Source organism: Kogia breviceps, chromosome 4 (assembly GCF_026419965.1).
Source record: "Kogia breviceps isolate mKogBre1 chromosome 4, mKogBre1 haplotype 1, whole genome shotgun sequence".
Classification (NCBI taxonomy): domain Eukaryota; kingdom Metazoa; phylum Chordata; class Mammalia; order Artiodactyla; family Physeteridae; genus Kogia; species Kogia breviceps.
This window is the reverse complement of record NC_081313.1, coordinates 176,731,307-176,745,647: the sequence shown is the minus strand read 5'-3', so window position 1 is coordinate 176,745,647 and position 14,341 is coordinate 176,731,307. Positions and strand designations below refer to the sequence as shown.

At 64.4% G+C, this 14,341-nt stretch overlaps 2 protein-coding genes across 4 annotated transcripts; both read left to right on the top strand.

Annotated features, from left to right (window-relative positions):
- The first annotated feature begins 857 nt into the window (after positions 1–857).
- MAP2K7 (mitogen-activated protein kinase kinase 7) lies at positions 858–10,336 on the top strand. 3 transcript variants are annotated; one of them, XM_059062655.2, is made up of 12 exons: positions 1,013–1,211; positions 3,162–3,209; positions 6,182–6,323; positions 6,503–6,569; positions 6,687–6,800; positions 6,884–7,003; positions 7,158–7,265; positions 7,365–7,544; positions 7,645–7,725; positions 7,848–7,990; positions 8,624–8,669; positions 8,792–10,335. In XM_059062655.2, the coding sequence occupies exons 1-12, from the start codon at positions 1,088–1,090 to the stop codon at positions 8,924–8,926; spliced, it is 1,308 nt and encodes a 435-aa protein (XP_058918638.1). In that variant the 5' UTR covers positions 1,013–1,087; the 3' UTR covers positions 8,927–10,335. The 3 variants fall into 3 exon arrangements, with proteins under 3 accessions (XP_066889007.1, XP_066889005.1, XP_058918638.1); XM_067032906.1 differs by lacking the exon at positions 3,162–3,209 and having other exon boundaries at positions 858–1,211; positions 8,792–10,336; XM_067032904.1 differs by lacking the exon at positions 3,162–3,209 and having other exon boundaries at positions 1,012–1,211; positions 6,503–6,800.
- On the top strand, positions 9,968–13,935 carry TGFBR3L (transforming growth factor beta receptor 3 like). Its single transcript, XM_059062442.2, has 10 exons — positions 9,968–9,997; positions 10,866–10,945; positions 11,391–11,508; positions 11,912–11,918; positions 12,034–12,102; positions 12,377–12,513; positions 12,591–12,870; positions 13,230–13,400; positions 13,505–13,663; positions 13,868–13,935. The coding sequence occupies exons 1-10, from the start codon at positions 9,968–9,970 to the stop codon at positions 13,933–13,935; spliced, it is 1,119 nt and encodes a 372-aa protein (XP_058918425.1).
- Positions 13,936–14,341: the final 406 nt, after the last annotated feature.

The following is a 14,341-nucleotide window of genomic DNA, read 5'->3' as shown; positions in this document are numbered from 1 at the left end:
TGCTGGAGTGGGCAGGGCACAGCCTGCCCAACCCTGACCTCCTGGGATCACCACCTCCATGACGTCTGCAAAATGCGAGCCTCCTCCTGGAACCAGAGAGCAGAGGCAAGGTGCTCTCCGGGAGCTCCAGGGTTCCAGATGGGGACATTTTCCCAGCACTCTTCAGACCAGCTAAAGAAAATGTGCAGGCCGTGGAGGCGCCAGGTAGAGGCACCAAACCCCTGGGCCTATCTTCTGAGTTGTCCAGGAGCTGGGCGCAAATTCTTGGGGCAGGGCAGTTGAGGGAAGTCTTAAAATGTCCCACGCAAGTCTGATTTGGAACTCTCTGGCCTTGACCTTGGCCCCCCCCCGGCCCCCTCCCCCACCCCGTCGCCGAGGGCAGGGGTCACGCCACTGGATTCCCAAGGGCCTGACTGTCCTGAGCCCTACCCCGCCCATCCTACATGTCCTCGGCCAATCCTGAGCCTGCTGAAATGGAAAGGGCTTGCCCCGGGTGCCTAGGTATGGTGAAGAGGCAGCAATTAAGCATAACAGGGATGCTAATGAAGCACTGTCCGAGATGAGAAAGGCAGTTCCGAAAGGGAGTGGGTGCCAGCGATGGCCGGGCCGGGAAGAGAAAGAGCGAGGCTGAGGACAGAACCACGGCGACCACCGGGGACAGCGACAGGAAAAAAAAAAAAAAAAAAAAAGTCACGAATGCGCATGCGCAGCAGAGGCAACGGGCGTGACTTCGTCTCCTCCTCTGTATGCTTGCGCGCTGCTTTCTCCGCCCACCGCTCTAAACGGAACGGTGAGTGAGTTTCCACACAGCGCCTCTTGTCGGAGCGCTCGGGAATTCACGCATGCGCCTCACACCGAGAGGATTCGCACGTTGCCAGCAGCGAGCTCTAGGCGGCGTCATCCCTCCGGCCGGGACGAAGCACGCACGCGCGGAGGTTCGCACGCGGGAAGGGCGGGTGTGCACCGCGAGCATGCGCTGTGCTGAGCGAGACGGCGGCTCGGCGGGGTCATCCCAGCGCAGGCGCAGTGCTGTGTTTGTCTGCGGGACTGACGGGCGGCCGGGCGGTGCGCGGTGGCGGCGGGGAAGATGGCGGCGTCCTCCCTGGAGCAGAAGCTGTCCCGCCTGGAAGCAAAGCTGAAGCAGGAGAACCGCGAGGCCCGGCGGAGGATCGACCTCAACCTGGATATCAGCCCCCAGCGGCCCAGGCCCAGTAAGCACGGCGGCGTGGGGGAGGGGGCGAGCGGGGCGGGGCGCGCGCCGCGGGAGGCCCCGCCCCCGCCTCCAGGCCCCGCCCCCGCTTCCGGGGCGCTCTAGCTCCTCCTCTCCGCCCCGCTCCCCGCTATCGGCCAGCGGTGAGAGGGTCACGGTGACCCGGGAGGCGTGGGGCCCGCGGGTTCCCGGGCAGCCCTCCCCCTGTCTGGGGGTTCCCCATTAACGGGGCCTGGGAGCCTAGTTACCCGGCTCCAGGCGAGGCCCCCCCACCTGATGACCCGCCCCCAATCACCGGGATCCTCGGAGCCTCTGTCACCTACCCTGAGCCTTGCTTCTCCTACTTCATGCGACCGTGACCACATCCAGGTCTTCCGCTAACATGTACACATCCCTTGTCACCAGCTGATTCTACTCCCGCCATCTCAGTGATTGTGTCAAGAGGTTCCGCCACCCCCCCACCCCCGCTCCGCACCTGGGTCCTTGTCTTCGGGGTTCAGCAGATGATCCACTCACGCTCACACACGCGCAACTGGCCGGGGACACTTGAGGTCGCTTGACCATATTATAACTCTCCCTGTGGTTGTGTCTGGTGCTCCATTCTCCCCCCTCTGGGATCTTGTCATTGGGCTCAGTGGACTCCCTCCCATATACAGTTTATCCACATACACCAGGCCCTCTCATACTCCTCTGACTCGTTCCACTGTTGCCATCTTTCTGGCTTCTCCAGAAATAAACACGCAACTCCCAAGCGTGGCGGCCTTGTCATTTAGAATCAAGTGATTTCTCCATTCTTACACACCCACACCCACCCAGCCCCGGGACACCTGAGGCCAGTGCGACTCTATCTAGGCATCCCAGGGCACATACACCTCCTTTCTGATCCCACAGTCCCGGTGCCTGTCTCCCTGGAGTCTTGTCATCTGGAGTCAAGAGCTACCCCCCAGCACCCACACCGTGACCACATCTAGTCTCCTTGTGATTTCCTTCATGATCCCCTCCCTGTATCCTTGAAGCCCAGAGGGAGTCAGATTTTTCCCCTTCCTACAGACCTGATGAACAGCAGCCCACACATATGCTTTCTGTTTTTGTTTTTGGCCGGACCGCGCGGCATGTGGCATCTTAGTTCCGCCACCAAGGATCAAACCTGTGCCCCCTGCATTGGAAGTGCAGTCTTAACCACTAGACTACCAGGGAATTCCCCTGCCCACACACCCATGCCTTCTGTGTCTCTCTTGACCCAGCAAATTGCTCTCCTTTTTATCCCCTCTGATATGACTCCTGTGGCTTATGTAGCTCCCTGTGGGGTCATCCTGACAGGACGGGGAAGACACCTCCTCATCTCGGTTCCCCCACCACTGCCTGCTCACCCAGCCTGGCGCCCCCATCCTTGTGTAGGGTCCACTCCTCATCCTCCCTTTCCTGACCTGGGCCCGTGTGGGTTCCTCACTGGATTGGGCGTGTGTGTGTGTGTGTGTGTGTGTGTGTGTGTGTGTGTCTTGGGGCCCAGAAAAAAACCCCGAGGTGGCAGTGCTGGCGTTGGACACTGCCTGGGGTAGGAAGCCCAGCCAGGACTGGAGGGTCCCAGCTGGGCTCTGCAGTGCTGCTCCCCCTCCAACCCCAGCGTGGACGAGACAGGCCTAGGTACGGGGCCTGGGGTGCCTTGCAGGGTGGCTGTCCCAGATGCAGAGGGAGGCACGGTGAGAGCCATGGCGAGCAGGCCCCGGGGAGCCCCCTCCAGGCGTCTGTGTCTGTGTCAGCTCCATCCCATCCTCCCAGTTCTCCCATCTCTGTCGGTTTCTACCCATCTCTGCAGTTTGGTGCCGCGTGCCTCCCCCTCCTCTTTGTTATGATTTGATTTGATTTCTTTTCTTTTGGACAAATCGGTTGTTTCCGTTGTGATTTATCGTGGTGTTGTGTTTTTTTTTTTTTCTTCCTTTTCCCCATCCAGTTATTGTGATCACTCTAAGCCCTGCTCCTGCCCCGTCCCAACGAGCAGGTACCAGCCTTTTTATCATCGCTGCTTGGACCTCTGCACCATTGACCTAACCGCTGCCCCGGCCGCAGAATGCCATCCCCCCCCTTCCCCCTCCCACGTGCTCCGTGTGTGCGTGTGCGCGTGCGCGTGCGCATCCCCTCCTCTCACCCTCACTCTCTGTCCATCCACACCGTCAGCGTCCGGCCCACCCGGCCACTTCCTCTGTCTTCTCACCTCCCGCTCCTCCCTTCCTCTCGGGCTCAGGTTTGGACTCCCTGGAGGAGGAAACAGACTCCCTCACCGGCCGGGAGTCTGTCGCCTGCCAAGGGGGTCACGAGTGTCCGTGCGTGCGTGTGCCTGCAGGCGTGTGTGTGAGCGGAGGGAGGGAAAGCTGGGCTCTGCGCCTGCTGGTCCACCTCAGCAGCTCAGCGAGCCCGTGTCGCCCTCTGGGCTGGGCCGTGCTAGGCTTGGACTGAGTCCCTGTCCTCTCGGGGCTGGCGCTCCCCAGGGGGTGGGGGGCCCTGGGGGCCTCCGGGCAGGAAGTGGAGGAGGCCCCGGCGCCTTAAGAGGGAAGGCCGGGTGGAGCAGGGGAGCAGGGTTGAGGTTGGGAAGCCTCTGGAGAAGGTGGAATTTGAGCAAAGTCTCCTGGGAGGTGGGGGCAGCACAGGGATGGAAGTAGAGGAAGCAGCCCCCCCAGGGCCCGAGGGCAGGTGCCAGAGGGTCTGGGAGCAGATGGGTGTGGGACATGCCTGTGCGAAGGGGGGGGATAGTGAGAGAGATGGGGTGGGGGTCTGGCCTCGGTCCTCGTGCGCGTGAACAGGACTAGGTTGGGAAGTGTGTGTGTGTGTGTGTGGGGGGGGGGTGTGTGTGAAGGTGAGGGGCTCTGTGGCTCTGCTGGAGACCCTGTGGCCTGTCATCTCCCCGTCTGCGTGGGTTTGTGCCCTGCGTGTGTGCGCCTACGTGTGTCGACTGACAGCCTGGGGCGTGTGTGGTTCCTGATGGCCGCATGCTCCCCGCCCCCCTCCCCCCACCCACCCCGTGTCCTTTCTCGTTCTCTCTCATTCATTCTTCTCTCTCTCTCTTTCCCCTTCAGCCTCTCGCTCTCATTCTGCCCTCCTGACCTGCCGTGGGCCCGGTACCACCTCTGTGACTTCTGTTCTCAGGGTCTTTGTCTACCTCCCTCCACCCCACCTTAGCCACCCCACACCAGCCCCGCTCAGACGCCTACAGTGCGTCAGTTTGTGGGGGCGGCCGGAAGCCTCTGTCCCCCTACAGCCTTGGCCACGGGTTCTGGGGCAGCCCTCAGAGGGCCCGGTGGACTGTGTAAGGGAGGGGACCGACAGGACACCACACCTAGAGGTCTGGGGAGGAGAGGGGTGTGGTCCTCGCTCAGAAAGGGGGCCCTGGTGCCCCCAGGGAACCTGAACCTGACAGGGATCCAGGGTCCCGGTACACGGAGAGCTTGAGGGTCCTCGGGAGCCCCAGAGATTGTCCGGCCAGAGAGGGAGGGATTAGGACTGGGATTTTGACCCTGGCAGAGCAGCAGGGAGGGCACGGGAGGAGAGGCCTCCGGGCCCGTGGAGGGGACTGGGCCCGGCCGCGTCCCCGGGGTCCCCAGAGCTCTTGCATCACTCCCGCCAGGCCCTCCTAGGACTGCAGGCCAGGCTCTCATAGACCTGCCCCTCGCTCTGGCTGCGGTCAGGGTTGCGGGCCAGCAAAGCGCCCGGGCCCCAGGTGCTGCACCATTCCCATCTCTACCCGTTGATCACTGGGCCCACGTCACCAGGTGCCTGGATAACTGTGGGAGGAGAAGGTGGGCTGTGCGGGAAGTGTGGAGAGAGAGGAGGGGGCGTCAGCCAAGGGCTAAGGAGAATGGCAGGCCCCCAGCTCCTGGCCTGCTCTCCACGGGAAGGTGAACCTGGGAGATGCTTGTAGCCTGCAGCCTCCCCAGCCAGGGGCTCCCCTTCTGGAGGCCGAGTGCCAGAGTCTCCGGGGTTCAGGGGTTCACTGGAGGCTCGTCACCCTGGCCCCCACTCCCCACCCTGTGGCCTGCCCAGCCAGGAGGCTCCTAGCCCCTCAGGGACTCTGCTCTCCTTTCCCAGGCCCCTCTCCGGCCTGTCTCTGCAGCGCCTCCTCTGGGCAGCTGGGCCCCAAGTCTCAGCTCCCGTGTGTCTGTCTCCTGCCCTCCCATCCCCTAATGCCGCCTGCCCGTCCTGGGGTGCCCGCTGCCTGCCCGCTGCCTGCCTGCCTGCCTGCCTGTAGCATGCCCGAGCTGTCCGCATGCAGGCTTCTGAAAAGAACCAAACTCGCCGCCTGGCCCGGCCCCTGCCCCCCCCCCACGTCCGGCTGGCCCCTGAAGGGGCTGTGCCACCTGGATCCCCTCACCCAGAGGACACAGGCCCAGCCTGGGGTCCTGCCCCTGCCTCGTCGGCCCTAGCTCCGCAGGCCAGGAGGCTCACCGCTGAGCCCACTGGCCGGAGGGCGGCCCTCCCTGAGCCTGAAACAGAGTGCTGGGCGAGGCACCTGGAAGCCTGGGTCCCTTGCCCACTCTCTGCCCAGGGTGGTCCAGCGAGGTCAGCGCTGCCCACAGCGCCAGAGCTCAGACTGACCCCAGCGGGCTTCCCTGCCTTGTGTGGCCCAGAGTGTGGGCGTGGTGGCCCTGGGCGGAGGGAAGGCTGCCTGCCCGAGGGACGGCATCCGCCTCTGGGCCTCCGTTTTCTGTCCGGGGAGGCTTGGGGATGAACCCTCAGCCTCTGGGGACCACCCCGCCGCAACAGCCCTTCCGGGTCGGAGGAGTAAGTGGGGGTGGGGGGGTGGGGAAAGGCACCCTAAGAGTGGTCTGGGAGCGGGGAGCTCCTCCAGCCCAGCAGGGCAGGGGGCTGTGCCGCCCTACCTGAGGGATGCCAGGGAGGGGAAGATGAGGGTGCCAGGCCCTTGAGCTGGGGCCAGCTGGGAGCTAACCCCCTCCCCGCCCCTGGTTCTCACCACCCCAGCCCTGCAGCTCCCACTGGCCAATGATGGGGGCAGCCGCTCACCGTCCTCCGAGAGCTCCCCGCAGCACCCCACGCCCCCCGCCCGGCCCCGCCACATGCTGGGGCTCCCATCAACCTTGTTCACACCTCGCAGCATGGAGAGGTGAGCGGCTAGGGTGGCCGGTGGGAGGGCCGGGAGGTCGGGGCCGGGGCGGGGCAGGGCGCAGGGCCAGCCTCAGGGAGGAGCTGGTGAGCTCTGTGGAACCCTGTGTGTTAGGGGCTGAGGGGGCCTCAGGTTGGTCAGGACCCCCATTCGCCAGCACCCATTCTCTGTCCCCTCAGCATCGAGATTGACCAGAAGCTGCAGGAGATCATGAAGCAGACGGGCTACCTGACCATTGGGGGCCAGGTACTGCCCTTCCCTTGGGCCCCCCCAGGGAGGGTGGGCAGGACGCAGCTGGTAGGTCTGGGCTGGGGGTGGAGGGCAGAGGCCCAGTGGACCCCCAGCCCTGGCTCTCCTTGCCAGCGCTACCAGGCGGAAATCAACGACCTGGAGAACCTGGGGGAGATGGGCAGCGGCACCTGTGGCCAGGTGTGGAAGATGCGTTTCCGGAAGACGGGGCACGTCATCGCTGTCAAAGTGAGCCCGCACCCTCCCCGCCCCCGCCCCTGGTGGGCCCCGCACCCCAGGCTTGGCGCTAAGGCCCCTGCTGTCCCATGCAGCAAATGCGGCGCTCGGGGAACAAGGAAGAGAACAAGCGGATCCTCATGGACCTGGACGTGGTGCTCAAGAGCCATGACTGCCCCTACATCGTGCAGTGCTTTGGGACCTTCATCACCAACGTGAGCCGGCCGCCCTCCCACCAAGCCTCCCGTGCTGGTCTCTGAGCCAGCCCCGTGCCCCCCGCCCCCCGCCCCTCTCCCAGGACCCGAGCCTGTCTGGGGTGGGCAGGAGGGTACAGCCACCCCGCCAAGCCGCCACCTGCTGTCCCCGCAGACGGACGTCTTCATTGCCATGGAGCTTATGGGCACGTGCGCCGAGAAGCTCAAGAAGCGGATGCAGGGCCCTATCCCTGAGCGGATCCTGGGCAAGATGACGGTGGCGGTGAGCAGCTGGGTGGGGTGCGGGGGGGCGGGCGGGTAGCGCCCCCCACCCATGCCCTGTCCCTGCCATCACTGGTGCCCTCTTCTGCTCGCGCCGCAGATCGTGAAGGCACTCTACTACCTGAAGGAGAAGCACGGCGTGATCCACCGGGACGTCAAGCCCTCCAACATCCTGCTGGATGAGCGGGGCCAGATCAAGCTCTGCGACTTCGGCATCAGTGGCCGCCTTGTTGACTCCAAAGCCAAAACGCGGAGCGCAGGTTGCGCTGCCTACATGGCAGTAAGTGGGGCCCAGCAGCACCCGGCGGGCAGGCGTGAGGGGCGGTGCACCCATCCCAGCCACAGGGGTACATCCACCCTCTCCTACTTCCCACCGGCAGCCTGAGCGCATTGACCCCCCGGACCCCACCAAGCCCGACTACGACATCCGGGCTGATGTGTGGAGCCTGGGCATCTCCTTGGTGAGTTGGGGCCCCCTGCTCTCCAAGGCCAGGGGTGGGGTCTTCTCGGGGTATGGAGGTAGTGGCGGGAAAGGGCAGGATCCTGTCCTTGGCCGGCCCAGCCCTGCCCATCTCTCTCCCAGGTGGAGCTGGCGACGGGACAGTTTCCCTACAAGAACTGCAAGACGGACTTTGAGGTCCTCACCAAAGTTCTACAGGAAGAACCCCCACTCCTGCCCGGTCACATGGGCTTCTCGGGGGACTTTCAGTCCTTCGTCAAAGACTGGTGAGGGGACTTCCCTGGTGGCACAGCGGTTAAGACTCCACGCTCCCGAAGCAAGGGGTCCGGGTTCGATCCCTGCTCAGGGAACTAGTTCCCACATGCATGCTGCAACTAAAAGTTAAAGACTGGTGAGGAACCCTGGCCCCACCCTCCGCTCTGGAAGGCAGGGTGTGGTCAGATGTGGCCCTGCACCCAGGCCACTGGGGAGGGGAGAGGGGCCCCAGGATGGGGTGGGGGCTGGAGACCGAGCCCCGGGAGCTAGGAGTTGGGTTTGGACTCAGCCTGAGGGGACACCTGGCCCCAGGGGTATTTGGCAGGGTGGCCCTTGGCCTTCACCTTGGGGGAGCTGAGAACGAGCAGAGGTGCCCCAGGGCTAAGGGCTCTGAGTGTCCTGCGCCAACTGGCAAGAGTAGCGCACGCGGGATGTCCACGTTGGAGCTTCCCATGGGGGAGCCCACCCACCTCTCCCATGGGCGTCTCACAGCGCACATTGGGCTTCTGTCACGGTGGGGGACCCAAGCGCAGGGCCGGGAGGGTGCGGGCTTCTGCCCACAGATCTTGCAGACCGGACTCACCCACGAGGGCGGCCAGGCTCCTCCTCCCTGCTCTTACTTCTCTTCCTTTCCTCTTCTTCAGCCTTACTAAAGATCACAGGAAGAGACCAAAGTATAATAAGCTACTTGTGAGTACCCAGGACCCTCCCCAGCCCCCATCCTAAGCCCCTCGCCACACTGGACGCCGGGCCTGAGCAAGGCCCGCAGGGAAGACGCCCTTGCCCTAAGTGCCCCGCCTTGGGCCCCACAGGAACACAGCTTCATCAAGCGCTACGAGACGCTGGAGGTGGATGTGGCGTCCTGGTTCAAGGATGTCATGGCGAAGACCGAGTCGCCGCGCGCAAGCGGGGTCCTGAGCCAGCACCACCTGCCCTTCTTCAGGTAGCTGCACAGCGGCGGCCAGCCCACTGGGGGCCGGGGGCATGGCCACCGGCCTCCCGTTACCCACCCGGCCACCCAGCTGCCCTCCAGGGGAGCCCTGGGACCTGGACGGCCGCCGAGGGCTGAGGACAGAAAGTAGGGGGCGCCGACCCACCCCTGGCTCCCTGCCCACCAGCCATGGACAGATGGGCCCGCCAGGCCCCAGCCCTTCCCGTCCCAGGATCAGCCGGCTGTGTGCACCGCCCCCCCCCCAACCCCCGACAGACACTGTGAACGGAAGACAGCAGGCCGCGAGCAGACTCGCTATTTATTCAGTTGTAACCTCTGGGCTGGGGCGGCGCCCGGGGGCCGGGAGAGAGCCTCCTGTCCTGTCCCCTCCTCTCCACACCGCGCTGTCCCACTGCCGCCTCGCACGCACATGCACCCTGGCTCCATCTCCCTCTCTCTGTCCCCTCCCTCTCTACCTCTCTGGCTTTCCCTGTCTCCCTTCCTGCCTCTGCCTCTCTCCTGGCCCAGGCCCTGCCACCCCCGGCGGGACCCCTGGGTCCGTTTAGGTCTCCGGCAAGCCATGAGTCAGTTGGCTGGCGTCCTCGCCCTGGGCAGGCGGGCTGGACGGTGTGACTGCAGCCAGACCCGGGCTGGTCTCTCTCTTTCTCTTTTTGATCTCAGGGGGTCCTTTTTGGAGTTTATCGTATTTTATTGTACTTGGTGGGGTGTTTGGGGGGTGGGGGGAGGAGAAGAGCTTGTTCTCATGGGGTTTGTCGGTACCTTCAGAAACTTTTACCAAAGTCATGTTTAGCTGCTTGTGGTGGCAGCCCCCCCGATGGCCCCACGGGCGCTGGGGGGCTGGGGGCCGAGCTGTGGGGGCCTGGGCCACCCCGCCGGGGAGAGACTAGTCCCAAAGGTGGGCTCTGGGGGGCGGGGTGCTCCTCCCTCGGGGCTGGAGACTGGCCACAGCTTGTAGGGGTGAGTTGAGGACCTCGGGGGGTGTGGAGGGAGCCCAAGGGGCCGTGGCCACACAGGGTGGCCTTCAGGGAAGGCAGGCATGGGGCATGGTGGAGGGCAGCAGGTGCCGGTGAGGCAGAGGAGGAGGGGAGGATGGGTGACAGGAGCGGGGGCCGTGGGGCCCGGGGAGGCAGGGATTGAGGGCGCGTGGAGTGGACGTGGGGGTCTGAGGACGTGTGACAGGGACAGAGGTGGGGCAGGCCGAGGGCTGGGCGTGTGGAGGCAGTCACGCCCTCGTAGTGGCCCTGAGCGCCCCTCGACTCACCCAGAGCTGGCCAGTCCCCAGCCCACGCTGAGGCCCGAGCCCGGCACCCCCGGGGCCCTGGGGAGCAGCCAGAGCAGGAGGGGGTGTGTTTCCTTTTTGTTGGTGACGCATGCAAATCAAGTGGACAACGAAAGAACACATACAAAAAAAAAAAACTCCAGAAAAACCACAAAAAGCAACCAACACCAAAGGTGAGGAAGCTCGCTGGATGTAGCTGAAGCAATCTAGACTAGGCATCACTGTACCCTCCATCTATCTCACTGACTGTAGTTACTACTAGGATAGTCACAAAACGCCGCATGTTTTAAAAAGTACTCGAAGTCATCTTTTCTCTGCCCCCCCTCTGGGGGGTGGCCACCTTCTCTTGCTCCAGCCCCCTTTGTGAGGGGAGGGGGGGAAGGGTGCGGAGCCGGTAGGCCTGGCCCCCGCCCTCCCTCATGGGCCCCAGCCACAGGGGCCTTTGTGGGTAGCCGGGAAGGTTGCGTGGCTGGGTCCAAGGGCCAGCTGCCTGAGTTTATTTTTATTTAACTTTATTTTCTGTTTTGTGAGTGTGTGTCCGCCCGTTCCCCCTCCCCGCCTTCAGTGTTAAATGGGAGCCTCTCCTACCCCCCTGCCTTTCCCATGTCTCCCCCCCCCCCCAAGTCACCAGTCACCAGCCATCCCTCTCCATCAGGTAGAGGGTGAAGTGGGCAGGTGGGGGCCTGGGGCGGCCTGGGCCCAGCCCATGGTCCACAACCCCTTCTCAGGCCACCAGTACTGCCCCATCCCTTTTTAAAACGAAACGCCCTCGTTTGTAAATCCTTAGACGCTTGAGAATAAAACTCCTCCCTTTTCTTCTGCGGTGTCTGTGGTGTGTGTCCTGAGCCTGGCAGGGCCTGGCAGTGAGGTGGGGAAAGGGGCCAGGGAAGGGGTCATGTCATGAGCCCCGACCTTGGGGTTTGGGGGCTGGGGGGTCGGGACCATTCTGGTGGATGGGGCTCTGCAGCAAAGAGAGACAGGCAGGGCTGGGGGCTGGTGGGGTGGTGTTTGTAGTAACTAGCCCCATATCTGATGGCCAGCGTGAGGGACCTCCCCCCAACCCGATAGCTACAGGTCTGGCCAGAGAGCCCTTAATCCCCAGCAGGCCTTGGCCGTAGGCTCTGACGTGGGCCCATCAGTGCGCCACCCCCGTTTCTTGCCTCCCCAAATGGCCCCCCAGCCAAGGCCAGAGCCGCCTGCCCGCCTGCTCGGCCCAGTGCTACCTCGGCCGGTCCAGCACGCTGGGCACCGTGATCCCCCTGCTCCCAGGAAGACCACCTTTCCCAGTGAGCCAACTGGTATGTACAGGCAAGGGGACATGGCCCAGCACACCCCCATTCCCGTGTTACCCTTTCTCAGTGCACCCTCTCACCCACCCCGCCTGGGGGAATGGGGGTGGGTGGGAGGTGGGGTCTGCCCCGACCCCCGTTTTCCAGGTTTTCTGGGATCCCCAACTTCTTCGAAGTTCCAGCAGCCACGGTGAGACCAAGGGCTGTGGGAGGGGAGCAGTCTGCACCAGCCAACGCTTTTAGGGAATGTCTGTGCTGGTGATCCTGGACATTTGAGAACATCCTTTGGTGAGGACCCCATCTGAGCGCCTCCTTAAGGCAGAGGTCTTTGTCAGTGTGGTGCATGTGTGTGTGATGACACACGCCAGTGGACGCCCCCTGTGCCTCTACCCTTTGCCGCTGCTGCCCTCAGCCTGCGAGTGAGTGAGGAACACCGACAAAGGGAAGAGGCCCAGACCCTGGTGGCCGGGCTGGGGCTCCACGATGCCCAAAGGGCTGGGGGGAGAGCACCTTGCTATTCTTCCCTCCCCTTAGGCAAGAACGGGGCCAGCACCCTCCCCCCAAACGGCCCTGCTGTGACCCCAGAGGAGCCCTTGGTCCTCGGTGGGTGAGTGGGGGGTTCAGACTCCAGAAGGGGAGGACCTTTGACCTCACTCAGGCTGACCCTCCACCATCAGGTGCCCCTCGACCCCTTCCGGGCCAGGGATTTCCTCGCTCACTGGGGGTGGAGAAGTAGAGGTCTGGGAAGGGTGCTCCTCCCCAGGAAGGCGCAGCTTTGCACTCAGGCAGGCAGTGGAGGCGAGGTTGGCTCATTTGCCAGGGGGGCCTAAGGGACGGCGCATCCTCCTTCCCCTATGCCACCCTTTCTCCCTGCCAGTGTCTCCGTTCCCCGCGGCGCCAGGGCCCACGCTGCGCCGACCCCTTTTCAGTCTGGAGCTGTCGGACGCGGAGGACGCCTTCCCGTGCCGCGCGGGGCCGCTGGAGGTCCCGGCTGACAGCCGCATGTTCGTGCAGGTACGGGCGCGTGGCTCACCGAGGCCGGGTGGCAGCCGGTGGGGGCAGCCGACCCTGACCGCGACCCCGCCCCCCAGGCGGCCCTGGCCCGTCCTTCCCCGCGCTGGGCCATGGCCCTGCACCGCTGCTCGGTGACACCATCCTCACGCCCGACCCCGGGTCCCGCCCTGGCGCTGCTGCGTGGGGGCTGTTCCGCCGACTCCTCGGTCACCTTCCCGCCACCGCGGCCGCTCCCAGGTGCCGCTCGCCCCGCGCGCTTCAGCTTCCGCCTGCGCCAGGTCTTCAGCGCCTCTGTGCAGTTCCCGCACTGCCAGCTGAGCCGCTGCCGCCGCCTCCGGGAGCCCGCCAGACGCCTGCGCCTCTGACGGTCTCCACCGTCGCCGGTGCTCGGGCACGGGGCGGGAAATCTGGGCGCCCAGGCCCGTCGGGGGGCTGGGCACAAGAGCCTCTGGCATCTGAGGGAGAAGCCCCTTAGGATTTGGGGATCTAGGGGTCTGGGAGCTTTTGGACCTGGGGGCGGAGGTACCTCGAAACTGGGACTAGGAAAAAAAAAAAAAAGAAAGAAACTGGGACTAGGCACTGGGTCTCAGGCTGGGGTTGGGCGCAGGGACGTCCGAAGGGGCCGAATTTCCAGGGGTCTAGTAGTGCGACACCAGGTTGCAATATAGTGCTGGACACTTAGATCTCTTGAGAGCCCTGGGGACCCGCCCCTGGAGCCGGGGCCCTGACGTCCCCGCCTCTTGCCTCCCCCTCCTCCCAGTGTCTGCCTCAGGATGAGGCGTGCGCGGGCGCCGGCAGTGGCCGCGATGAGAGTCTGGGTGCCGACAGCCCTCACCTGCACACGCTGACGCAGCCCATCATGGTCACGGTGCCGCGGCTGCCCCCCAGTGTGAGCACGCAGTAGTCCTCAGCGGGGGTCTCTGGGGTCGGGAAGGAGGATGGGGAGGACATCTGAGGTATGCGCCCAGTCTCTGCGTTGTACTCCTCACAGGGCCACCCAAGGGCATCCCTGGCAGTGCCGTGAGACCCGAGCCTCCCGCGCCGGCCCCGGGGGTCCTGGAGCCCGCGCCGATGGTAGCACTTGTCTTGGCCGCCTTCGTGCTGGGCGCCGCTCTGGCCGCCGGGCTCGGCCTCGTCTGTGCTCACTCATGTACCAACCTGGGTCCGCCGGGATCTCCGCCTGGCCCCCAGCCTATTCCCACGCGTCCGGACCCCTAGTCGCGGCGATCCCAGCCTGCTCGGGCCTGACCATCCCTAGACCTGCTTCCGCTACGCCTGCAGCAGCCCCCCAGGGGGCGCCCTTGCCCCGGCCCAGCGCGCAGCAACACCTACTCAGCCTGCCTCTCCTCTCCAGCGCCCCCGCCCCGCGGCCCGCCCCCGAGAGCCTCGCACAGCGGCCCCACGCCCAGGAGGCCCCAGTGAGGCAGGTAAGTGTTGGGGGGAGGGAAGAGGGGGAGTGTAACCTGGGGCCGGTAGGACTGATGGAGGAGGGAGGTGATGATGACTTCATAGCGCGTTCTCTCTGCCAGGCGGAGTATCAAATGTTTTACGCATATTAATCCTTGTAACAAGCTTCAGGTAGATACTCTTATAATCCCCATAATAGATATTTAAAAATGAGGCACTCTCTGAAATTAACTTGCCAAAGGTCACAAAATTTCGTAGAGCTGGGATTCGAAATCACGTAGTGGGTGACCCGCGGCCGACTGCGGGCTTAGTGTCGTAAGAAAGGACCTCAACACCTCAGACAGGCACACTAGGCAAGGAGAATTCCGGTTTCAGACCTAGCACCCACCCTCGCCCCGGCACACAGACTGATGGAGCGGCC

What these genes read in the sequence shown, in the direction of transcription:
- MAP2K7 (XM_067032904.1), top strand. Translation starts at nt 1,088, where the DNA reads ATGGCGGCGTCCTCCCTGGAGCAGAAGCTGTCCCGCCTGGAAGCAAAG. An exon ending in CCCCCAGCGGCCCAGGCCCA is followed by an intron (nt 1,212 to 6,181) that starts GTAAGCACGGCG and finishes TCACCACCCCAG; the next exon opens with CCCTGCAGCTCCCACTGGCC. An exon ending in ACACCTCGCAGCATGGAGAG is followed by an intron (nt 6,324 to 6,502) that starts GTGAGCGGCTAG and finishes CTGTCCCCTCAG; the next exon opens with CATCGAGATTGACCAGAAGC.
- TGFBR3L (XM_059062442.2), top strand. Translation starts at nt 9,968, where the DNA reads ATGGGGCATGGTGGAGGGCAGCAGGTGCCG. An exon ending in ACAGCCGCATGTTCGTGCAG is followed by an intron (nt 12,514 to 12,590) that starts GTACGGGCGCGT and finishes CCCGCCCCCCAG; the next exon opens with GCGGCCCTGGCCCGTCCTTC. An exon ending in GGTGCCGCGGCTGCCCCCCA is followed by an intron (nt 13,401 to 13,504) that starts GTGTGAGCACGC and finishes TACTCCTCACAG; the next exon opens with GGCCACCCAAGGGCATCCCT.